Consider the following 13,331-nt stretch of genomic DNA (forward strand, 5'->3'; position numbering starts at 1 on the left):
ATATTCCTCCTGTGGCACTAAAATATACCATATTGTGAAACGGTTATGAATCTCGGTGTGACTATAAGCAAAACATTAAACTGGTCGCAACATGTGACAAATGTGTGCAAAAAGATATATTAAAGCCTGCATTCCCTGAAGTGGTTTATAATATATTTCTCTGAAAATAAAGATCATACAGTCACTTATGTTTCCAATTCTCGAATACTGTGATACAGTTTTTATTGATATCAATAATGTTCAAGGCATGAGATTGCAATGTGCCCAAAATGCATGCATCATGTATGCATTTGACGTACGTCCATATGCCCACATATTCCCATACTATAGACAGTTATATTGGTTACGAATGAATGACAGACATAAGACTCCAAGCAACTACTTACCTATCTACCAGATTTCTATAGCTTAGTTCACTACACCTGTTCAATACCGGGTCAGGTTGTACGCTAGAAATTTCTGTACATTGAACCGCAACCTACAACAGATTGTTCATTGTTCATGATCACCACAATGGGCTGGTGGAATGAACTCCCCAATGACATCAGGAAACTAAATCTTAGACGTACTTTAAAATCCTCTGCCAGCATCATCTTATAAGCACTTCCAGTCTATCCTGAGTGAATGGAATGCATGAACGAGAGTGAATATGGCTATTTATTGTAACATGTTGCAGTTTAATAAAATAATGTTCTTTGCTTTACATCCCACTAACTACTTCTATGTTTTCTTCGGAGATGTCGAGGTGCTGGAATTTTGTTCCACAGCAGTTCTTTTATGTGCCAGTAACTCTACCGGCAAGGCTGACGTATCTGAGCACCTTCAAATACCACCGGACTGAGCCAGGATCGAACCTGCCAAGTTGGGGTCAGAAGGCCAGTGCCTGAACCGTCTGAGCCACTCAGCCCGGCTTGTTGCAGTTTATACTTCAGGTTGTAAAGATTTAATACGTTTAAATTAGGTCAATTCAGTTTTCATATTGTTACTATATATTAAAGTGTAAATTGTTGAAATTTTCATTGTAAATAGTACTCATTTATATACACGAAGTAGTTAAGTGTAAGAAAGGTCTAGGAGCCCTAACTTCGCCACAATAAAGGAGCTTTAATAATAATAATAATAATAATAATAATAATAATAATAATAATAATAATAATAATAATAATAATAATAATCCTAAATTCAAAATGCATAAATATAGTATCTAGTTCAAAAGAAAATTTTTAAATATATGTGATACACTGTGCAAAAAGGGATGTAAAGTCAGATTTTTCATTTTTCAGATTTTTGTGGTTCTAAGATTGGATACGATACCGAGCATTCTAAAGAGAGTTCTAACTTCTAGGCGCAGTACTTCAGAATACATTAGTTATTAACTGTTACTGTTAAGCATACTGTATTTTGAGAAAAACGCGATTACAACTTTCACTAATTTTCTTACCAATGCACAAAGTTTTCATGACAGAGTGGTGAAGATTGAACGGCTGCAAAACATAGTTTGTTAAGAACACCCATAGATAGTGCAATAAGTCAAAACATAGAAATAAAATTTTTACACTCCTGACACTTTTGTTCAGCTCTACTTTAAAATTTCCATTGTTGACTTTGGGTCCCTTTCTGCTGAACAGGTCACATATGATGAACAATTTATACATACACTAGCATGCAAATTAATGCTGATGATTAGTGGATCCGACCCAGAAACTATCATAAACAATAGTATTACTGACCAAGGGCTGCTTCTAAAGCACAATCCTGCTGAATCGAGGACGATTGTTGTCTAAAGGGGTCCAAAATCCAGGTAAATGGCCCCTTACAATGGTACTTATCGCTAGTAAAGTAGAAATGTGGTATTTGTCATATTGCAGTACTAATCAAAAGTAGCATAGACCTATGGTGTTTCTCTCATAATGGCGCCACTCATAGGCAACGCAAACCCATGGTGCTCCTCACCTAGGTGTACTAATCATGGGTGCCGGAATTCCCGTATAGTGGGTACTAACCACAGGCAAAGCAGACCCACGGTGTCACTCATATAGTGGTACTAATCACAGGCAAAATGCCCAGACCCGCGGTGTTTCCCACAATGGTACTAATCGCAGGCAACACCCAGGCACGTGGTGTTTCTCACGATGGTACTAATCACGGGTACTGGAAACCCACAGTGAACCACTCTCTGCTGCTACTAATCACAAACCTAACATAGTGGTACTAGTCGCAAGTAAAGGCGACTCATGGTGTTCCCCGCGTGATGATACTAATCACAAGTAGTTTCATGGTTCTAATACAATCATCCCTTGGTCACCTCTTTTGACAGACAGGGGATACTATGGGTGTATTCTTCGTCTGCCCCCCCCCCCCCCCCCCTTCCCAGGCGGTAGCATGCAAATTAATCCAAGCACAGGAATTTCTAAGGCTATTTTATGAGAACACTTGTAGCAGTGAGAGATGTGCTGCTGGTCTCTCTGGGAATTTCCCTGAGACAGTCCGACTTCATCAGTTTGTTGTTACTGCTGTTCTTTATCTATACTATTAACATATGGATATATGGATATATGGATATCTTTATTGTTGGACCAATGTTGGATACGGTTGGATAGTCGAATGTAGCGTATGTTGTAAGTTAATGAATGATACTAGAGAAATATCGCTAAATATACATTTTCAGTTGTATATATTTTAACATTGTGTTATAGTGATTGTGTTAAGGTGTTATCTCGTAGGTGCTTAAGCTATTTCTTGAAGTTTTCGGGGAGTTAATCCGCACGTCTTTAAGATTTGAGAGGAGACATCTTGGACGCAAAGAGGGTAAGCTGAAAGATATCATGCCTGATTCACTTAAAGATACAAGCAGTAACAATAGCCTCCAGCGCTGTGGGAAATGTAGCGGAGATTTTGACAACATAGGTAGCGCTGTTTGCTGTGAGGGGAACTGTAAACTATGGTTTCACAAAGAATGTACACAATTGACTTCTACGGAATATAATGCGTTGAAAGTGAAGAAAGGCAATCTGTTATGGATGTGTAATATCTGTAGAACCCAACTAGAGTCCTACGGAGTGAATACGTCCCCGCCAGAAGATCGTGAAATAATACAAATCGTAACAGAGAACAAATTGTCTTGTGAATCCTTGAAAGGGAAGTTGGAAGAACTGAGTGAAGTCCTTATGTCAAAAATGTCCCTTATCCTCGAGGCACAACTCCACCAAACCGAATGTCTATCAACTCACAGGAAAGAAATAACTTACGCAAATCTTACCTCTACCCAGACAGCCCAAATCCAACCTGAGATGAAAAGTCACAGGCAGCTTTCGTCAAGAACAGATAGATCGGTAGATACCGAAACAGTAATAATAAAAAATAAGGAGCGAATACAACATTCAGAAGGTAGTTTTCAAAATAGAGGATACGAACATACATCGTCCGAGAAAAGGTATGATCAAGGCGGGGAACAGCAACAACTGAGGGAAAAGAGACATGGTATAGGTACCAAAAAGAATGTTGGAAAATTATGTGCAGCAGAACGTCTGGCATGAAAAGTGAACACGGCTGCAACAAGAGAAGACTTAATATCCTACCTAGAAGAAAACGGAATTGCAGACATCAGGGAATGCACACTCCTGAACTCCAGGTCTACAACAACAAAAGCTTTCCGAATTGGAATTCCGTTTTTCGACAAGGATAAGCTCGATAATGAAGATTTTTGGCCAGGAGTGACTTTTCGTCCCTATAGATTCTACTAAAGATAGAAGACATGGAACAATAATAAAAGACATGACAACAAGCAAGGCAAATGATGCAGGATCTGACATAAAATGCTTAGTATGGAACGTAGAAGGACTGGAAAGTGTACTTGGAGCACTGCCATTCGACATTTTTTCTGTGTATGATATAGTGTTGCTTTCAGAGACTCTTGCAATCAAGGATCCATGTATTAATATGAGATACGCAGTTCATGTGCTAGCTACTAAGGGTGATTTGGGGAGGCCAAAGGGTGGTCTTTCTTGCCTATTGTCAACGAGAATGTCTCCTTTTAAGCTATTATATAAGTCGGACAATGTGTTAATCATCCAAACAGTGCTTCTCGCAGTTATGTGTGTGTATTTTCAACCTGAGTGGAAAGACTATGACATTATTAGTGAGCTGATGTCAGGGCTATCCAAAATAAGGAGAAAAGATCATCTTATTCTTGCTGGTGATCTTAACTGTCGGACTGATATCTCAAATAAAAAAGCAGATGCTGTAATATCCTATTTGGAATCGGAAGGTTTCTCACTACTCAATGAACGGACCGAGAAAACATACTTTTGCCCCAGTGGAAGTAGCACGATCGACCTGATTTTCAGTAACAGGATTGGACCAAGAACAGTAAGACCCTCAGTATTAAGAGATGTGGCATTTAGGAAACACTTGCCTGTAGAAATTACTCTCTCAGGCTTCATCGACCCACCTATCATCATCGCCCCCCTGAAACCACCGGCGCGGAAACTGGATTTGTTCAAACTGGAGGCTTACTCTGATTCGGTGAAAGCGATTATGGAAATAATACATCTCAGCGACCTGAATGGATCCCTTCGAGCTATAGAAGATATCAAGGATTCTGTTATACCAAGAAGTTTGCAGGAAAGGAAAGCTAAGCCCTGGTTTAACCGAACTTGCTACATTAAAAGGAAAGAAACGTTACGGGCCCTTCATCAAGTAATGGAAAGCCAAACTCAGGAAAGACTCACAGAATATGCAGTAAGAAGAAAAGAATACAAAAGGGTAGTTAAAGAAGCAAAGAAACAGTTCCAGAAAATATCTGAGGAAAATCTACTAAAGAAAGCCGAAGAAGAGCCTTTTTCAATTCTGAAGCAGAGGCAGCCGAAATTCATAAGACAGATCCCATTGGAAGTCTGGGAAGATCACTTCACCTCACTACTCCAAGCAAAAGAGACGCGAGACTTGATCGACGAAGACGGCAATGACAGAGCTCCAATAAAACTTTTTACGACAGATGAATTAGAAGACAACGTCCGGAACAGTAAAAACGGTAAAGCAGGGGGACCTGATAATATATTCTACGAACATATTAAAGACAGCTGGGCTATACTAAAGGACTCAATTACAGAACTCTTGAATCAATGTCTCAGACAAGGGAAAATTCCAGATAAGTGGAGAGAATCAACTATAAAGGTGATGTATAAAGGCAAAGGAGATGTGAACAACCCAGATGCATACCGAGGAATTGCTTTAGAGTGTACACTTTTGAAGATATTAACGAAGGCTCTAGCAAACCGTCTGAATGATCTACTAGATGACAAATTACCGGAAGAACAATTCGGGTTCAGAAGAGGTCGTTCAACGTTGTTTGATGGAAGACATTCAAGAGGCACTTAAAGTACAGAAAGGAAAATTGTATGCAGTGTTTGTTGACTTTCGCAAAGCATTCGATTCTACAAATAGGAAATTGATCCTAGAGAAATTAAGAGAGATTTGCGATGAAAACTGCTACATAAAATTGATAAAAAATATATTATCGGAAAATTATGTAAGAATTGATGATGACTTAACAAAGTCTAAGCCAATCCTACAGACTATAGGAGTTCTTCAAGGAGATCCTTTGAGTCCACTACTCTTTAATGTCGCAACATATGACATAACGAAAGCCATCGTTACAGAGCAGACAAGTATCTATCTATACGCAGACGACATGGTTATTGTCGCGTCTTGTAGAGAAGAACTACAAACAGCACTTGATAGACTGTCAAAATGGTGTGAAGAGGCCGGTTTGGAAGTTAACAAAGAGAAAACAGTAGTGATGGTTTTTAGAAGAGGAGGAAAACGAGCGGCTGCAGATACTTTCTATTTTGAAGATTGTCTTCTAAATTCTGTGAACTCTTTCAAATACCTTGGAATAACTCTCCAAATGAATGGCAAAACATTCTCAGCTCACGTGAAAGAAAGATCTCTTGCAGCAATAATAGCAATAAATGATATAGAACACATCGATCAATGATCAATTGAGACAGCAATGAAACTGTTTCATCTAAAGATTACTCCAATTGCAACTTACGGTTTAGAACTAATATGGACCTTCTTGAAAAAGAAAGACCTAAAGGAATTAGAAAGGGTTAAAGCTACCTTCCTTAAACGAATCCTTTGTGTGTCCAAATACACGCCTTCGAGACTTGTTTACGAACTGACAAGAGAACTGTTTTTCATCGAAGACCTACGCTTTTCTATGACCCTGCAATCGACGACAGAATACCAAGACTTCCTGCGTAATTTGAAATTTAAAAAGACCGAAATATGGAGTGACTTCTACACAACCGATGCAATGACTACAACTGACTGGCAACAAAGTTGTTTTGAACTGAGACACGCGGTGACCCGTGCAGCGGTCCACGGATTTCACCACAAGGCTTGTGCTACTCTCCGCTTTCACGATCCGAATAGTGACTGTGTATGTCGATGGTGCAATAGACTTTGTGGCCGTTACCACGCTTTGGAGTGCCCAAAGAGAGCCTACTCTCTGAAAAGTCTCTGTAGTGAATAGTGCTATGTATTCTATTCCTTTATATGACCATTGGTTGCAATAAAGATTTATAATATATATATGTGTTTGTTCCAGACAGGTTCAAAAATTACTGGATCAACTGAGGTGAAATGTGGTAAGGATATAGCTTGAAATCTCGTGTCTCGCAACGGATACCTTTGATTTAGATGTATTTCACTGTATTGCAAACCATCCACTTCATGGTCCGTACCAATAAATTAATCAATAAATCAAGCTGAGAAATTGCTCCACCTAATTAATTATAACTTAAGCGGCCGTGGCCTTAATAAAGGTACAGCCCCAGCATTTGCCTGGTGTGAAAATGGGAGACCACGGAAAACCATCTTCAGGGCTGCCGACAGTGGGGTTCGAATCCACTGTCTCCTGAATACTGGATACTGGCCGCACTTACGCAACTGCAGCTATCAAGCTCAGTAGTGGGGGATTTTGCTAGGGTAGGCAATTTTTACTTATGTCAACTAAAATAATGGGTAAACGGCTGGTCTTATTAAAGAATAAAGTGCACCATAGTCCTTGAAATTAAATTTTCTGAAAAAAAACATGTGTTTTGTTTGTAACAGACTGTTCCAGAAAATTCAGCTTCCATGTGTTTTTGGCTGGGGTTGCCTTCATGTAGGGGTCATGTGAAGCCATGTTCGTCATCAATCGTGTAGTCATTGTTCATTAGTTAATGGACCAGCTGAAGAATCAGCGCACCATTCTGCAGAAAGACTTCGGAGGCAACAGTTGTATTGTTGAGAGTGCTAAGCGTGCTTATCCGAACTACTATGGCTGTAGTTTATTCAGCCATGTTGACTATCATCAATATTGTTCTTTGTCTCCTTCCCTTGTTTATTTGATGAACACCATCCCATGTTTATGTTCAAAAGTTCTGACCTCGCTGGGCACAAACGTGCAAATAGAAATTGCTCTGCAATGTGATGTTCATGTGGCTAAATAATAATAATCATAATAATAATAATAATAATAATAATAATATTGGCTTCTTGTCCCACTACTTAAAAAAAAAAGTTTTTAGAGACACCGAGGAAACAGAATTTAGTCCCAAAGGAGTTCTTTTATGTGCCAGTAAATATACCGACACACGGCTGAAATATTTGAGCACCTTCAAATACCACCGGACTTAGCCAGGAACGAATCTGCCAAGTTGGGGTCAGTAGGCCAGCACCACAACTGTGTGAGCTACTCAGCGGTGTGGCTAAAGTTATATTAAATTTTGTATGTATTAAATAAGACATACCTGCCAACTTACAAAAAGAGAAATCCGGAAGATCCTAAAGCGGAAAATTTTTAACACACCCATGCGTCGCAAAGTCTTCAGACATAATGAAAAAGGAGGCAAGGGGGGAGATTAGAAAATACTAATACAAGTCAAATATTATGTTATGATCACCCCAGAAATTAAATACTTGCACCAAGTTACATCTTCATGAGTGCTCATTGTTTCCACTTAACACTGGGAACACTTTCCGTGATCGTATAACACAAGGATATTAAGCAGAATAGGCTTTCCTAAAAGACTGATAATATCGTTTCTTAGTTGAACTCATTACGAGCAACACTAAAGATACTAAATCGCTTACAAATTTGTCACACAATTCCATGAGTTTCAGAACTACCGTCGATGTTACTCACACCCACAGACAGACAAAACCTTTTACAGCTGCTACAAAGCATGACACAGTTACTAAAATTGTTATATATAAATTCACAACCTGCTACTTTTCACAGATTTCTTTTCTTCAAAGTCACAGCCTGCTACTTGTTTGGGAACATCTCAGTGAATGAAGTAGCAGTTGAGGTCAAACAAGTGACAAAAGCACTGTGTTAATCAATAATGTGATTATCGATACATTTACCGGTCGAATTTCAAACACTGCATCTCGTATTACCAGCTCCTATCGAAAGTCAAACAAATCCTATTTGACTGCAGAAAGCGAAACCAAGCGTGGATATTCAAAATCCGTACAATAACGCCGTTCATCCATACAACCGTAAAACACACTCCGAATCCGTACATTTTACGGAAAAACCGGAATACGCGGCAGATATGAATAAGGTAATGTTCAAGAGATGCGTTATACTATGTTGAAAAGTTGCTTCTGATAAGAGATCTTAAAATGCTGGTCAAGGATGATGCGTAGAAGTTCAATGAAGGCTGGCTTCTTAAATATGCTTTTTATGAATCTGCCTGGGCATACGAAGGCTGTAAATAAAATAGTTGCAACATAGTCCAGACACACTCAGGAGAGTAGACGTGCACAAACACGATATGGGAGTGGTCATGTGGCGCTGTTGTAGATGAGTAGTGTGCATTTGACAGATATCCAGTTGGCAGTTTTTCAAAAGGTGATCAGCATTTCTGGATTAAAATCGAGGTTGGCAGTGGTAAAAACGCATCAGAATGTTATAGAGGATTATGTGAATCCCGAGGTGATAATTCATTACCATATAGGACGGTTGCACGTTGGGTCAAGGAGTTTCATGTGGGTCGGAATGAGGTCTTGGAACAACCCTCCGTACTCACCAGACGCGAGTCCTTGCGACTTCAACCTGTTTCTGAAGTCGAAGGAACCTCTCCGAGGCCGCTGATTTCCTGGTGCGGCATCTGTACTCCGCACAGTAGGGCGCTCCGTCACTGTCATCAACAGAGAATGCCTTGCCAACGGTCCCCAATAGCTTTCTGACATTTGGCAAAATGTAAAAGACTTTGCGAGTGACTACACTGGAGGAATGCAATTGTACCTGTTAGTTCATTAAATATTGCATTCTATCAATATCGCCACAACTTTATTTACAGCCCTCGCATAAAACTCGGCACTCGGTGTCGCCCAACAGAATTAAATTTATCTAGCCATAGGAATCGTCCAGAAAAAATTCACTTTCAGTACTACGCAGCCGCAAAATTCGAATGTTGAAATTGGTCTGCATGTTGCCTAGATGGCACCACTTCAGAAGGCCGTATGATTATTTCACAACAAAAATACCGTACTTACCCGAATAATCCCCACATCCTTGTTTTAGGAAGGTTCGTTTTGAAAAAAAATTAGGTGAACTAAAATTCCTTCCATCGAAAAAGTAACGTAGGCATAAACAAATATTTTGTATCACTCTGTGACGTACACGCGGTCTTTACGGAAATATCACTGCTATGAAATATATTTTCCATGGAAATGAGCAAGTAGGCTTACTTACGTGACAGGTATTTCATTAATCTGAAATTGCAATAGGCTTGATTTCCTGTATATGGGGAGATTCGTTGTCTCTTGCCTCACTAGAACCCTCTCCTAAATTACTTAAAAGTTCATCACACTCCACGTCTACGGCCCGTATTCAGCAACGCGAGTAAATGCTTTTATCTCAGATTAAAGCTATGTAAAGTCAGACAACAGTTAAGTTTGTATTCACCAACAACATTATCTCGGATAACGGGTATTATCTTTGTTTAAAATTTTACCGGAAATTGGTTGACTGGTAAAATGGAAAATCTAAGATAATAGCCTTCCAAGATGGCAGCCTGTAGGTGGCTGGAATATCTAATTGAAAGAAAAAATCACAGCGAGTAATATGATCAAGATTATGCAATTATTAAACGTCCTAGATGGATAAAAGAACGTGCGACATATTTCCAGGACTATGACGACTCAGATTTTCAGACACATTTTAGGTTATCTAAAGCTTCCGAACTAAACCTGGAATTCCCAACACATAGATAGGCCTAAAATGAACTCTCAATTATAGCTAATATCTTGTACGGTACACGACTGGGTGACTTTTAATGAAGAATTAAGGAATACTGTCTTATTTTTTGAGTGACGTACAACGTGTAGGCTATAACTGGTTTTCTTATTCCCTTTGATAATGCTTTCTGCCACCAAGTTCAATAACAATTCACTCTCTTGGAAAATCATATTAGGTTTCTTTGTTCATTTCTGCTCAACAGCGGACATAATTTACGCAAAACTTTTTTACAATTCGATAGTGGTGGGAGCACATAGTCATTTGTTTTCTGTATGCCAGTATGAAAAATTTGCGGTTCAAACTCAGATTGAAACAAAAACTTAGTTTTGGTAAACCGAGATAATAAATTCTGTGGCGAATACGAAAGTGAGCGTTTTCCGAGATAATGACATATCCGAGTTTTGAAAATCTAAGATAACAGCAAAAGTTACCGACGTTGGTGAATACGGGCCTAAAACACTTCTCACATGTGGTCTCTTTTTACTGGACAGTAACACGACCAGTGGTGGATAATTCTTTCCGTGCAATGTAAACACTTGAAATAGACACACTGGCAAAATCTTATGTTTGTTTTGTGATACAGAAAAACCTCATTAATTCGAAGTCCTTGTAATACAGAAATCGGACTTCCAATTACGTGATTTTGATTTAACAGCCATCTTGTAATCCAGAAACGCCAACCCTCGCCAGTTTTTGCGGATTCTGCTTTTCCGCGTACTGCCTGCTATGTGATATTGTGGCGTTCCTTAAAACGCTGAATACAAAAGAATTAAGATTTCACTCTATTTTCAATTACGAAACACACTATAGGCATACCAAAGTGAGGGAAAGTGCGGAAAGCTACCCCTGCACATTCCGGAAGACGCATTCTATCGTGACGTGGATAAATTCTGAATTTAAATTATCCTATAAAAAACGGTACTATTTAAAAAAAATTAAGTCAGTTTAGAATTAAAAGTCTGAATTGTTTTCCGTTTAAATATGACATACGGGGACAGTTTTCTTCCATCTACGGTTGCACAAAGCATAATTGTACACTCAGCATCAAAAACTAGGCGAACCAGGAGCATGTTGGCAACCTTGACGCAAATAAAACCCGCACCCCAATTTCGTGCCTCAATTTTTTTTTTAAATATGCGGGATTACTCGTGTAAATACGGTAATACCTGAAGCAAAGAAACGGCTTTTGGGGAAAAAAAAAAAAAAAATTCAATGCAGACCTCTAGTAAGAGGAATAAAATACAATACAGAAATATACAGAAAGGATTAATGCAGGTCTCATGAAATCTGTAAACATGTGTCAACTGTTCTCACTCAGGTCCGCTGATGGGCATCACATAACATTCTAGACTCACCTTGAGATGGCCGAGCTTTCTTCATGCTCAATCGTTCCCCATCCTCAGATCCCTTCACTCTGCAATGGGATAAATAAAAAGCATTTCAAAGGAATGAACAATATCATGGGTATCATCGACAAGAATGCTAAGTTTATAGAAATGGAAACTACAAAATAAGCATCTAATCTGAGCAATGAGAAAAAACGCAAGATTAGAGAGGCGACTGAATCAGATGGGATAGAACAAGTCAATACAACTGTGATGCGAGAAGTAAATGAAAAATACGGTATGCTGTTCATACCTGCAATTAGTCTGGAACCGAGCGAGTTGGACATGTGGTTAGGGGCCCACAGTTGTGACCTTGCATTCAGGAGATAGAAGGTTCAAGCCCGCACTCGGCAGCCCTGAAGATGGTTTTCTGTGGTTTCCCATTTTCACACAAGGCTGTACCTCAATTAAGGTCATGTTCGTTTCCTTCCCACTCCTAGCCCTTTCCTATACCAACGTCGTCATAAGACCTATCTGCAGTGATGCGACAGTATTAAAAAAAAAAAAAAAGATAAGCCTGGACTAGGGCAGTACAAGCTATGGGAAAAGAAAAGACCGACGTTTTTCTTATCCAGAGACAATTTTATATCGTAAATCCAAGGATGATCTTAGTGTGGGCTAACTTTAGTCTCGGTACAGAGGTAGTTTAGCCGAGGACTAGCTTCAGTTTTCATGGAGGTCGTACGTGAAGTTGAATTAGTGCACAAAATACGGAAGATGTGAAAACTTTAGAATATGACTGATTATGTACCTGAAATATGATGCTATTAATTTCAAGAATAGGTTTCTTTTTTACAATTTGCTTTACATCACACTGACGGTGGTATAGGAAAGGGCTAGGAGTGGGAAGGAAGCAACCATAAGGTACAGCCTGGTGTGAAAATGGGAAACCATGGAAAATCATCTTCAGGGCTCCCGAAGGTGGGGTTCGAACCCACTATCTCCCGAATGCAAGCTCACAGCTGCGCGCCCCTAACCACACGGCCAACTCGCTCGATTCAAGAATAGGTATAATTTTACCAACGCCAATAAAACAGATCTGATAGAACTTGTGTGCCCTTATCTTATACAAGCATGCTTCTATAGAAAACAGAATTCTAACTGTCCTGCATTATTACACAAAAGGAGAAATCCAAGACGATATCTTAGAACTGCATAGAATTAGTCTGCCCAGTGTCAGCTGAATTATATACGATGTCTCAATTGCCACTGTTAGATTCTTGTTTCAGTACAAAAAGTTCCCTCCAGAACAAGGAAGATTACTAAAAATGTTAATTGGCTTTACGTCCAGTAACTACTTTTTTTTTTTTTTGCTTTACGTTGCACCGACACAGAGAGGTCTCATGGCGACAATGGGACAGGAAAGGGCTAGGAGTGGGAAGGAAGCGGCCATGGCCTTAATTAAGGTACAGCCCCGGCATTTGCCTGGTGTGAAAATGGGAAACCACGGAAAACCATCTTCAGGGCAGCCGACAGTGGGGTTCGAACCTAGTATCTCCCGAATACTGGATACTGGCCGCACTTAAGCGACTGCAGCTATCGAGCTCGGTAGTAACTACTTTGATGATTGTCAGAGATGCCAAGGTGCTGGAATTTAGTCGCACAGGAATTCTTTTACATGGCACTAAATCTGACACGAGGCTGCT

General features: G+C 39.5%; 1 protein-coding gene across 8 annotated transcripts in view; it reads right to left on the bottom strand.

Moving 5' to 3' along the window:
* Nucleotides 1-13,331, bottom strand: part of LOC136886732 (serine/arginine repetitive matrix protein 1) — a 104,488-nt gene that overhangs the window by 20,225 nt on the left and 70,932 nt on the right. For all 8 annotated transcript variants that reach the window (XM_068230737.1, XM_068230743.1, XM_068230740.1 and 5 more), the window contains one exon: nucleotides 11,656-11,714. In XM_068230737.1, coding sequence (XP_068086838.1) covers nucleotides 11,656-11,714 — 59 coding nt within the window. The remainder of the gene's footprint in view (nucleotides 1-11,655; nucleotides 11,715-13,331) is intronic.

This window comes from Anabrus simplex, chromosome X (assembly GCF_040414725.1).
Source record: "Anabrus simplex isolate iqAnaSimp1 chromosome X, ASM4041472v1, whole genome shotgun sequence".
Classification (NCBI taxonomy): domain Eukaryota; kingdom Metazoa; phylum Arthropoda; class Insecta; order Orthoptera; family Tettigoniidae; genus Anabrus; species Anabrus simplex.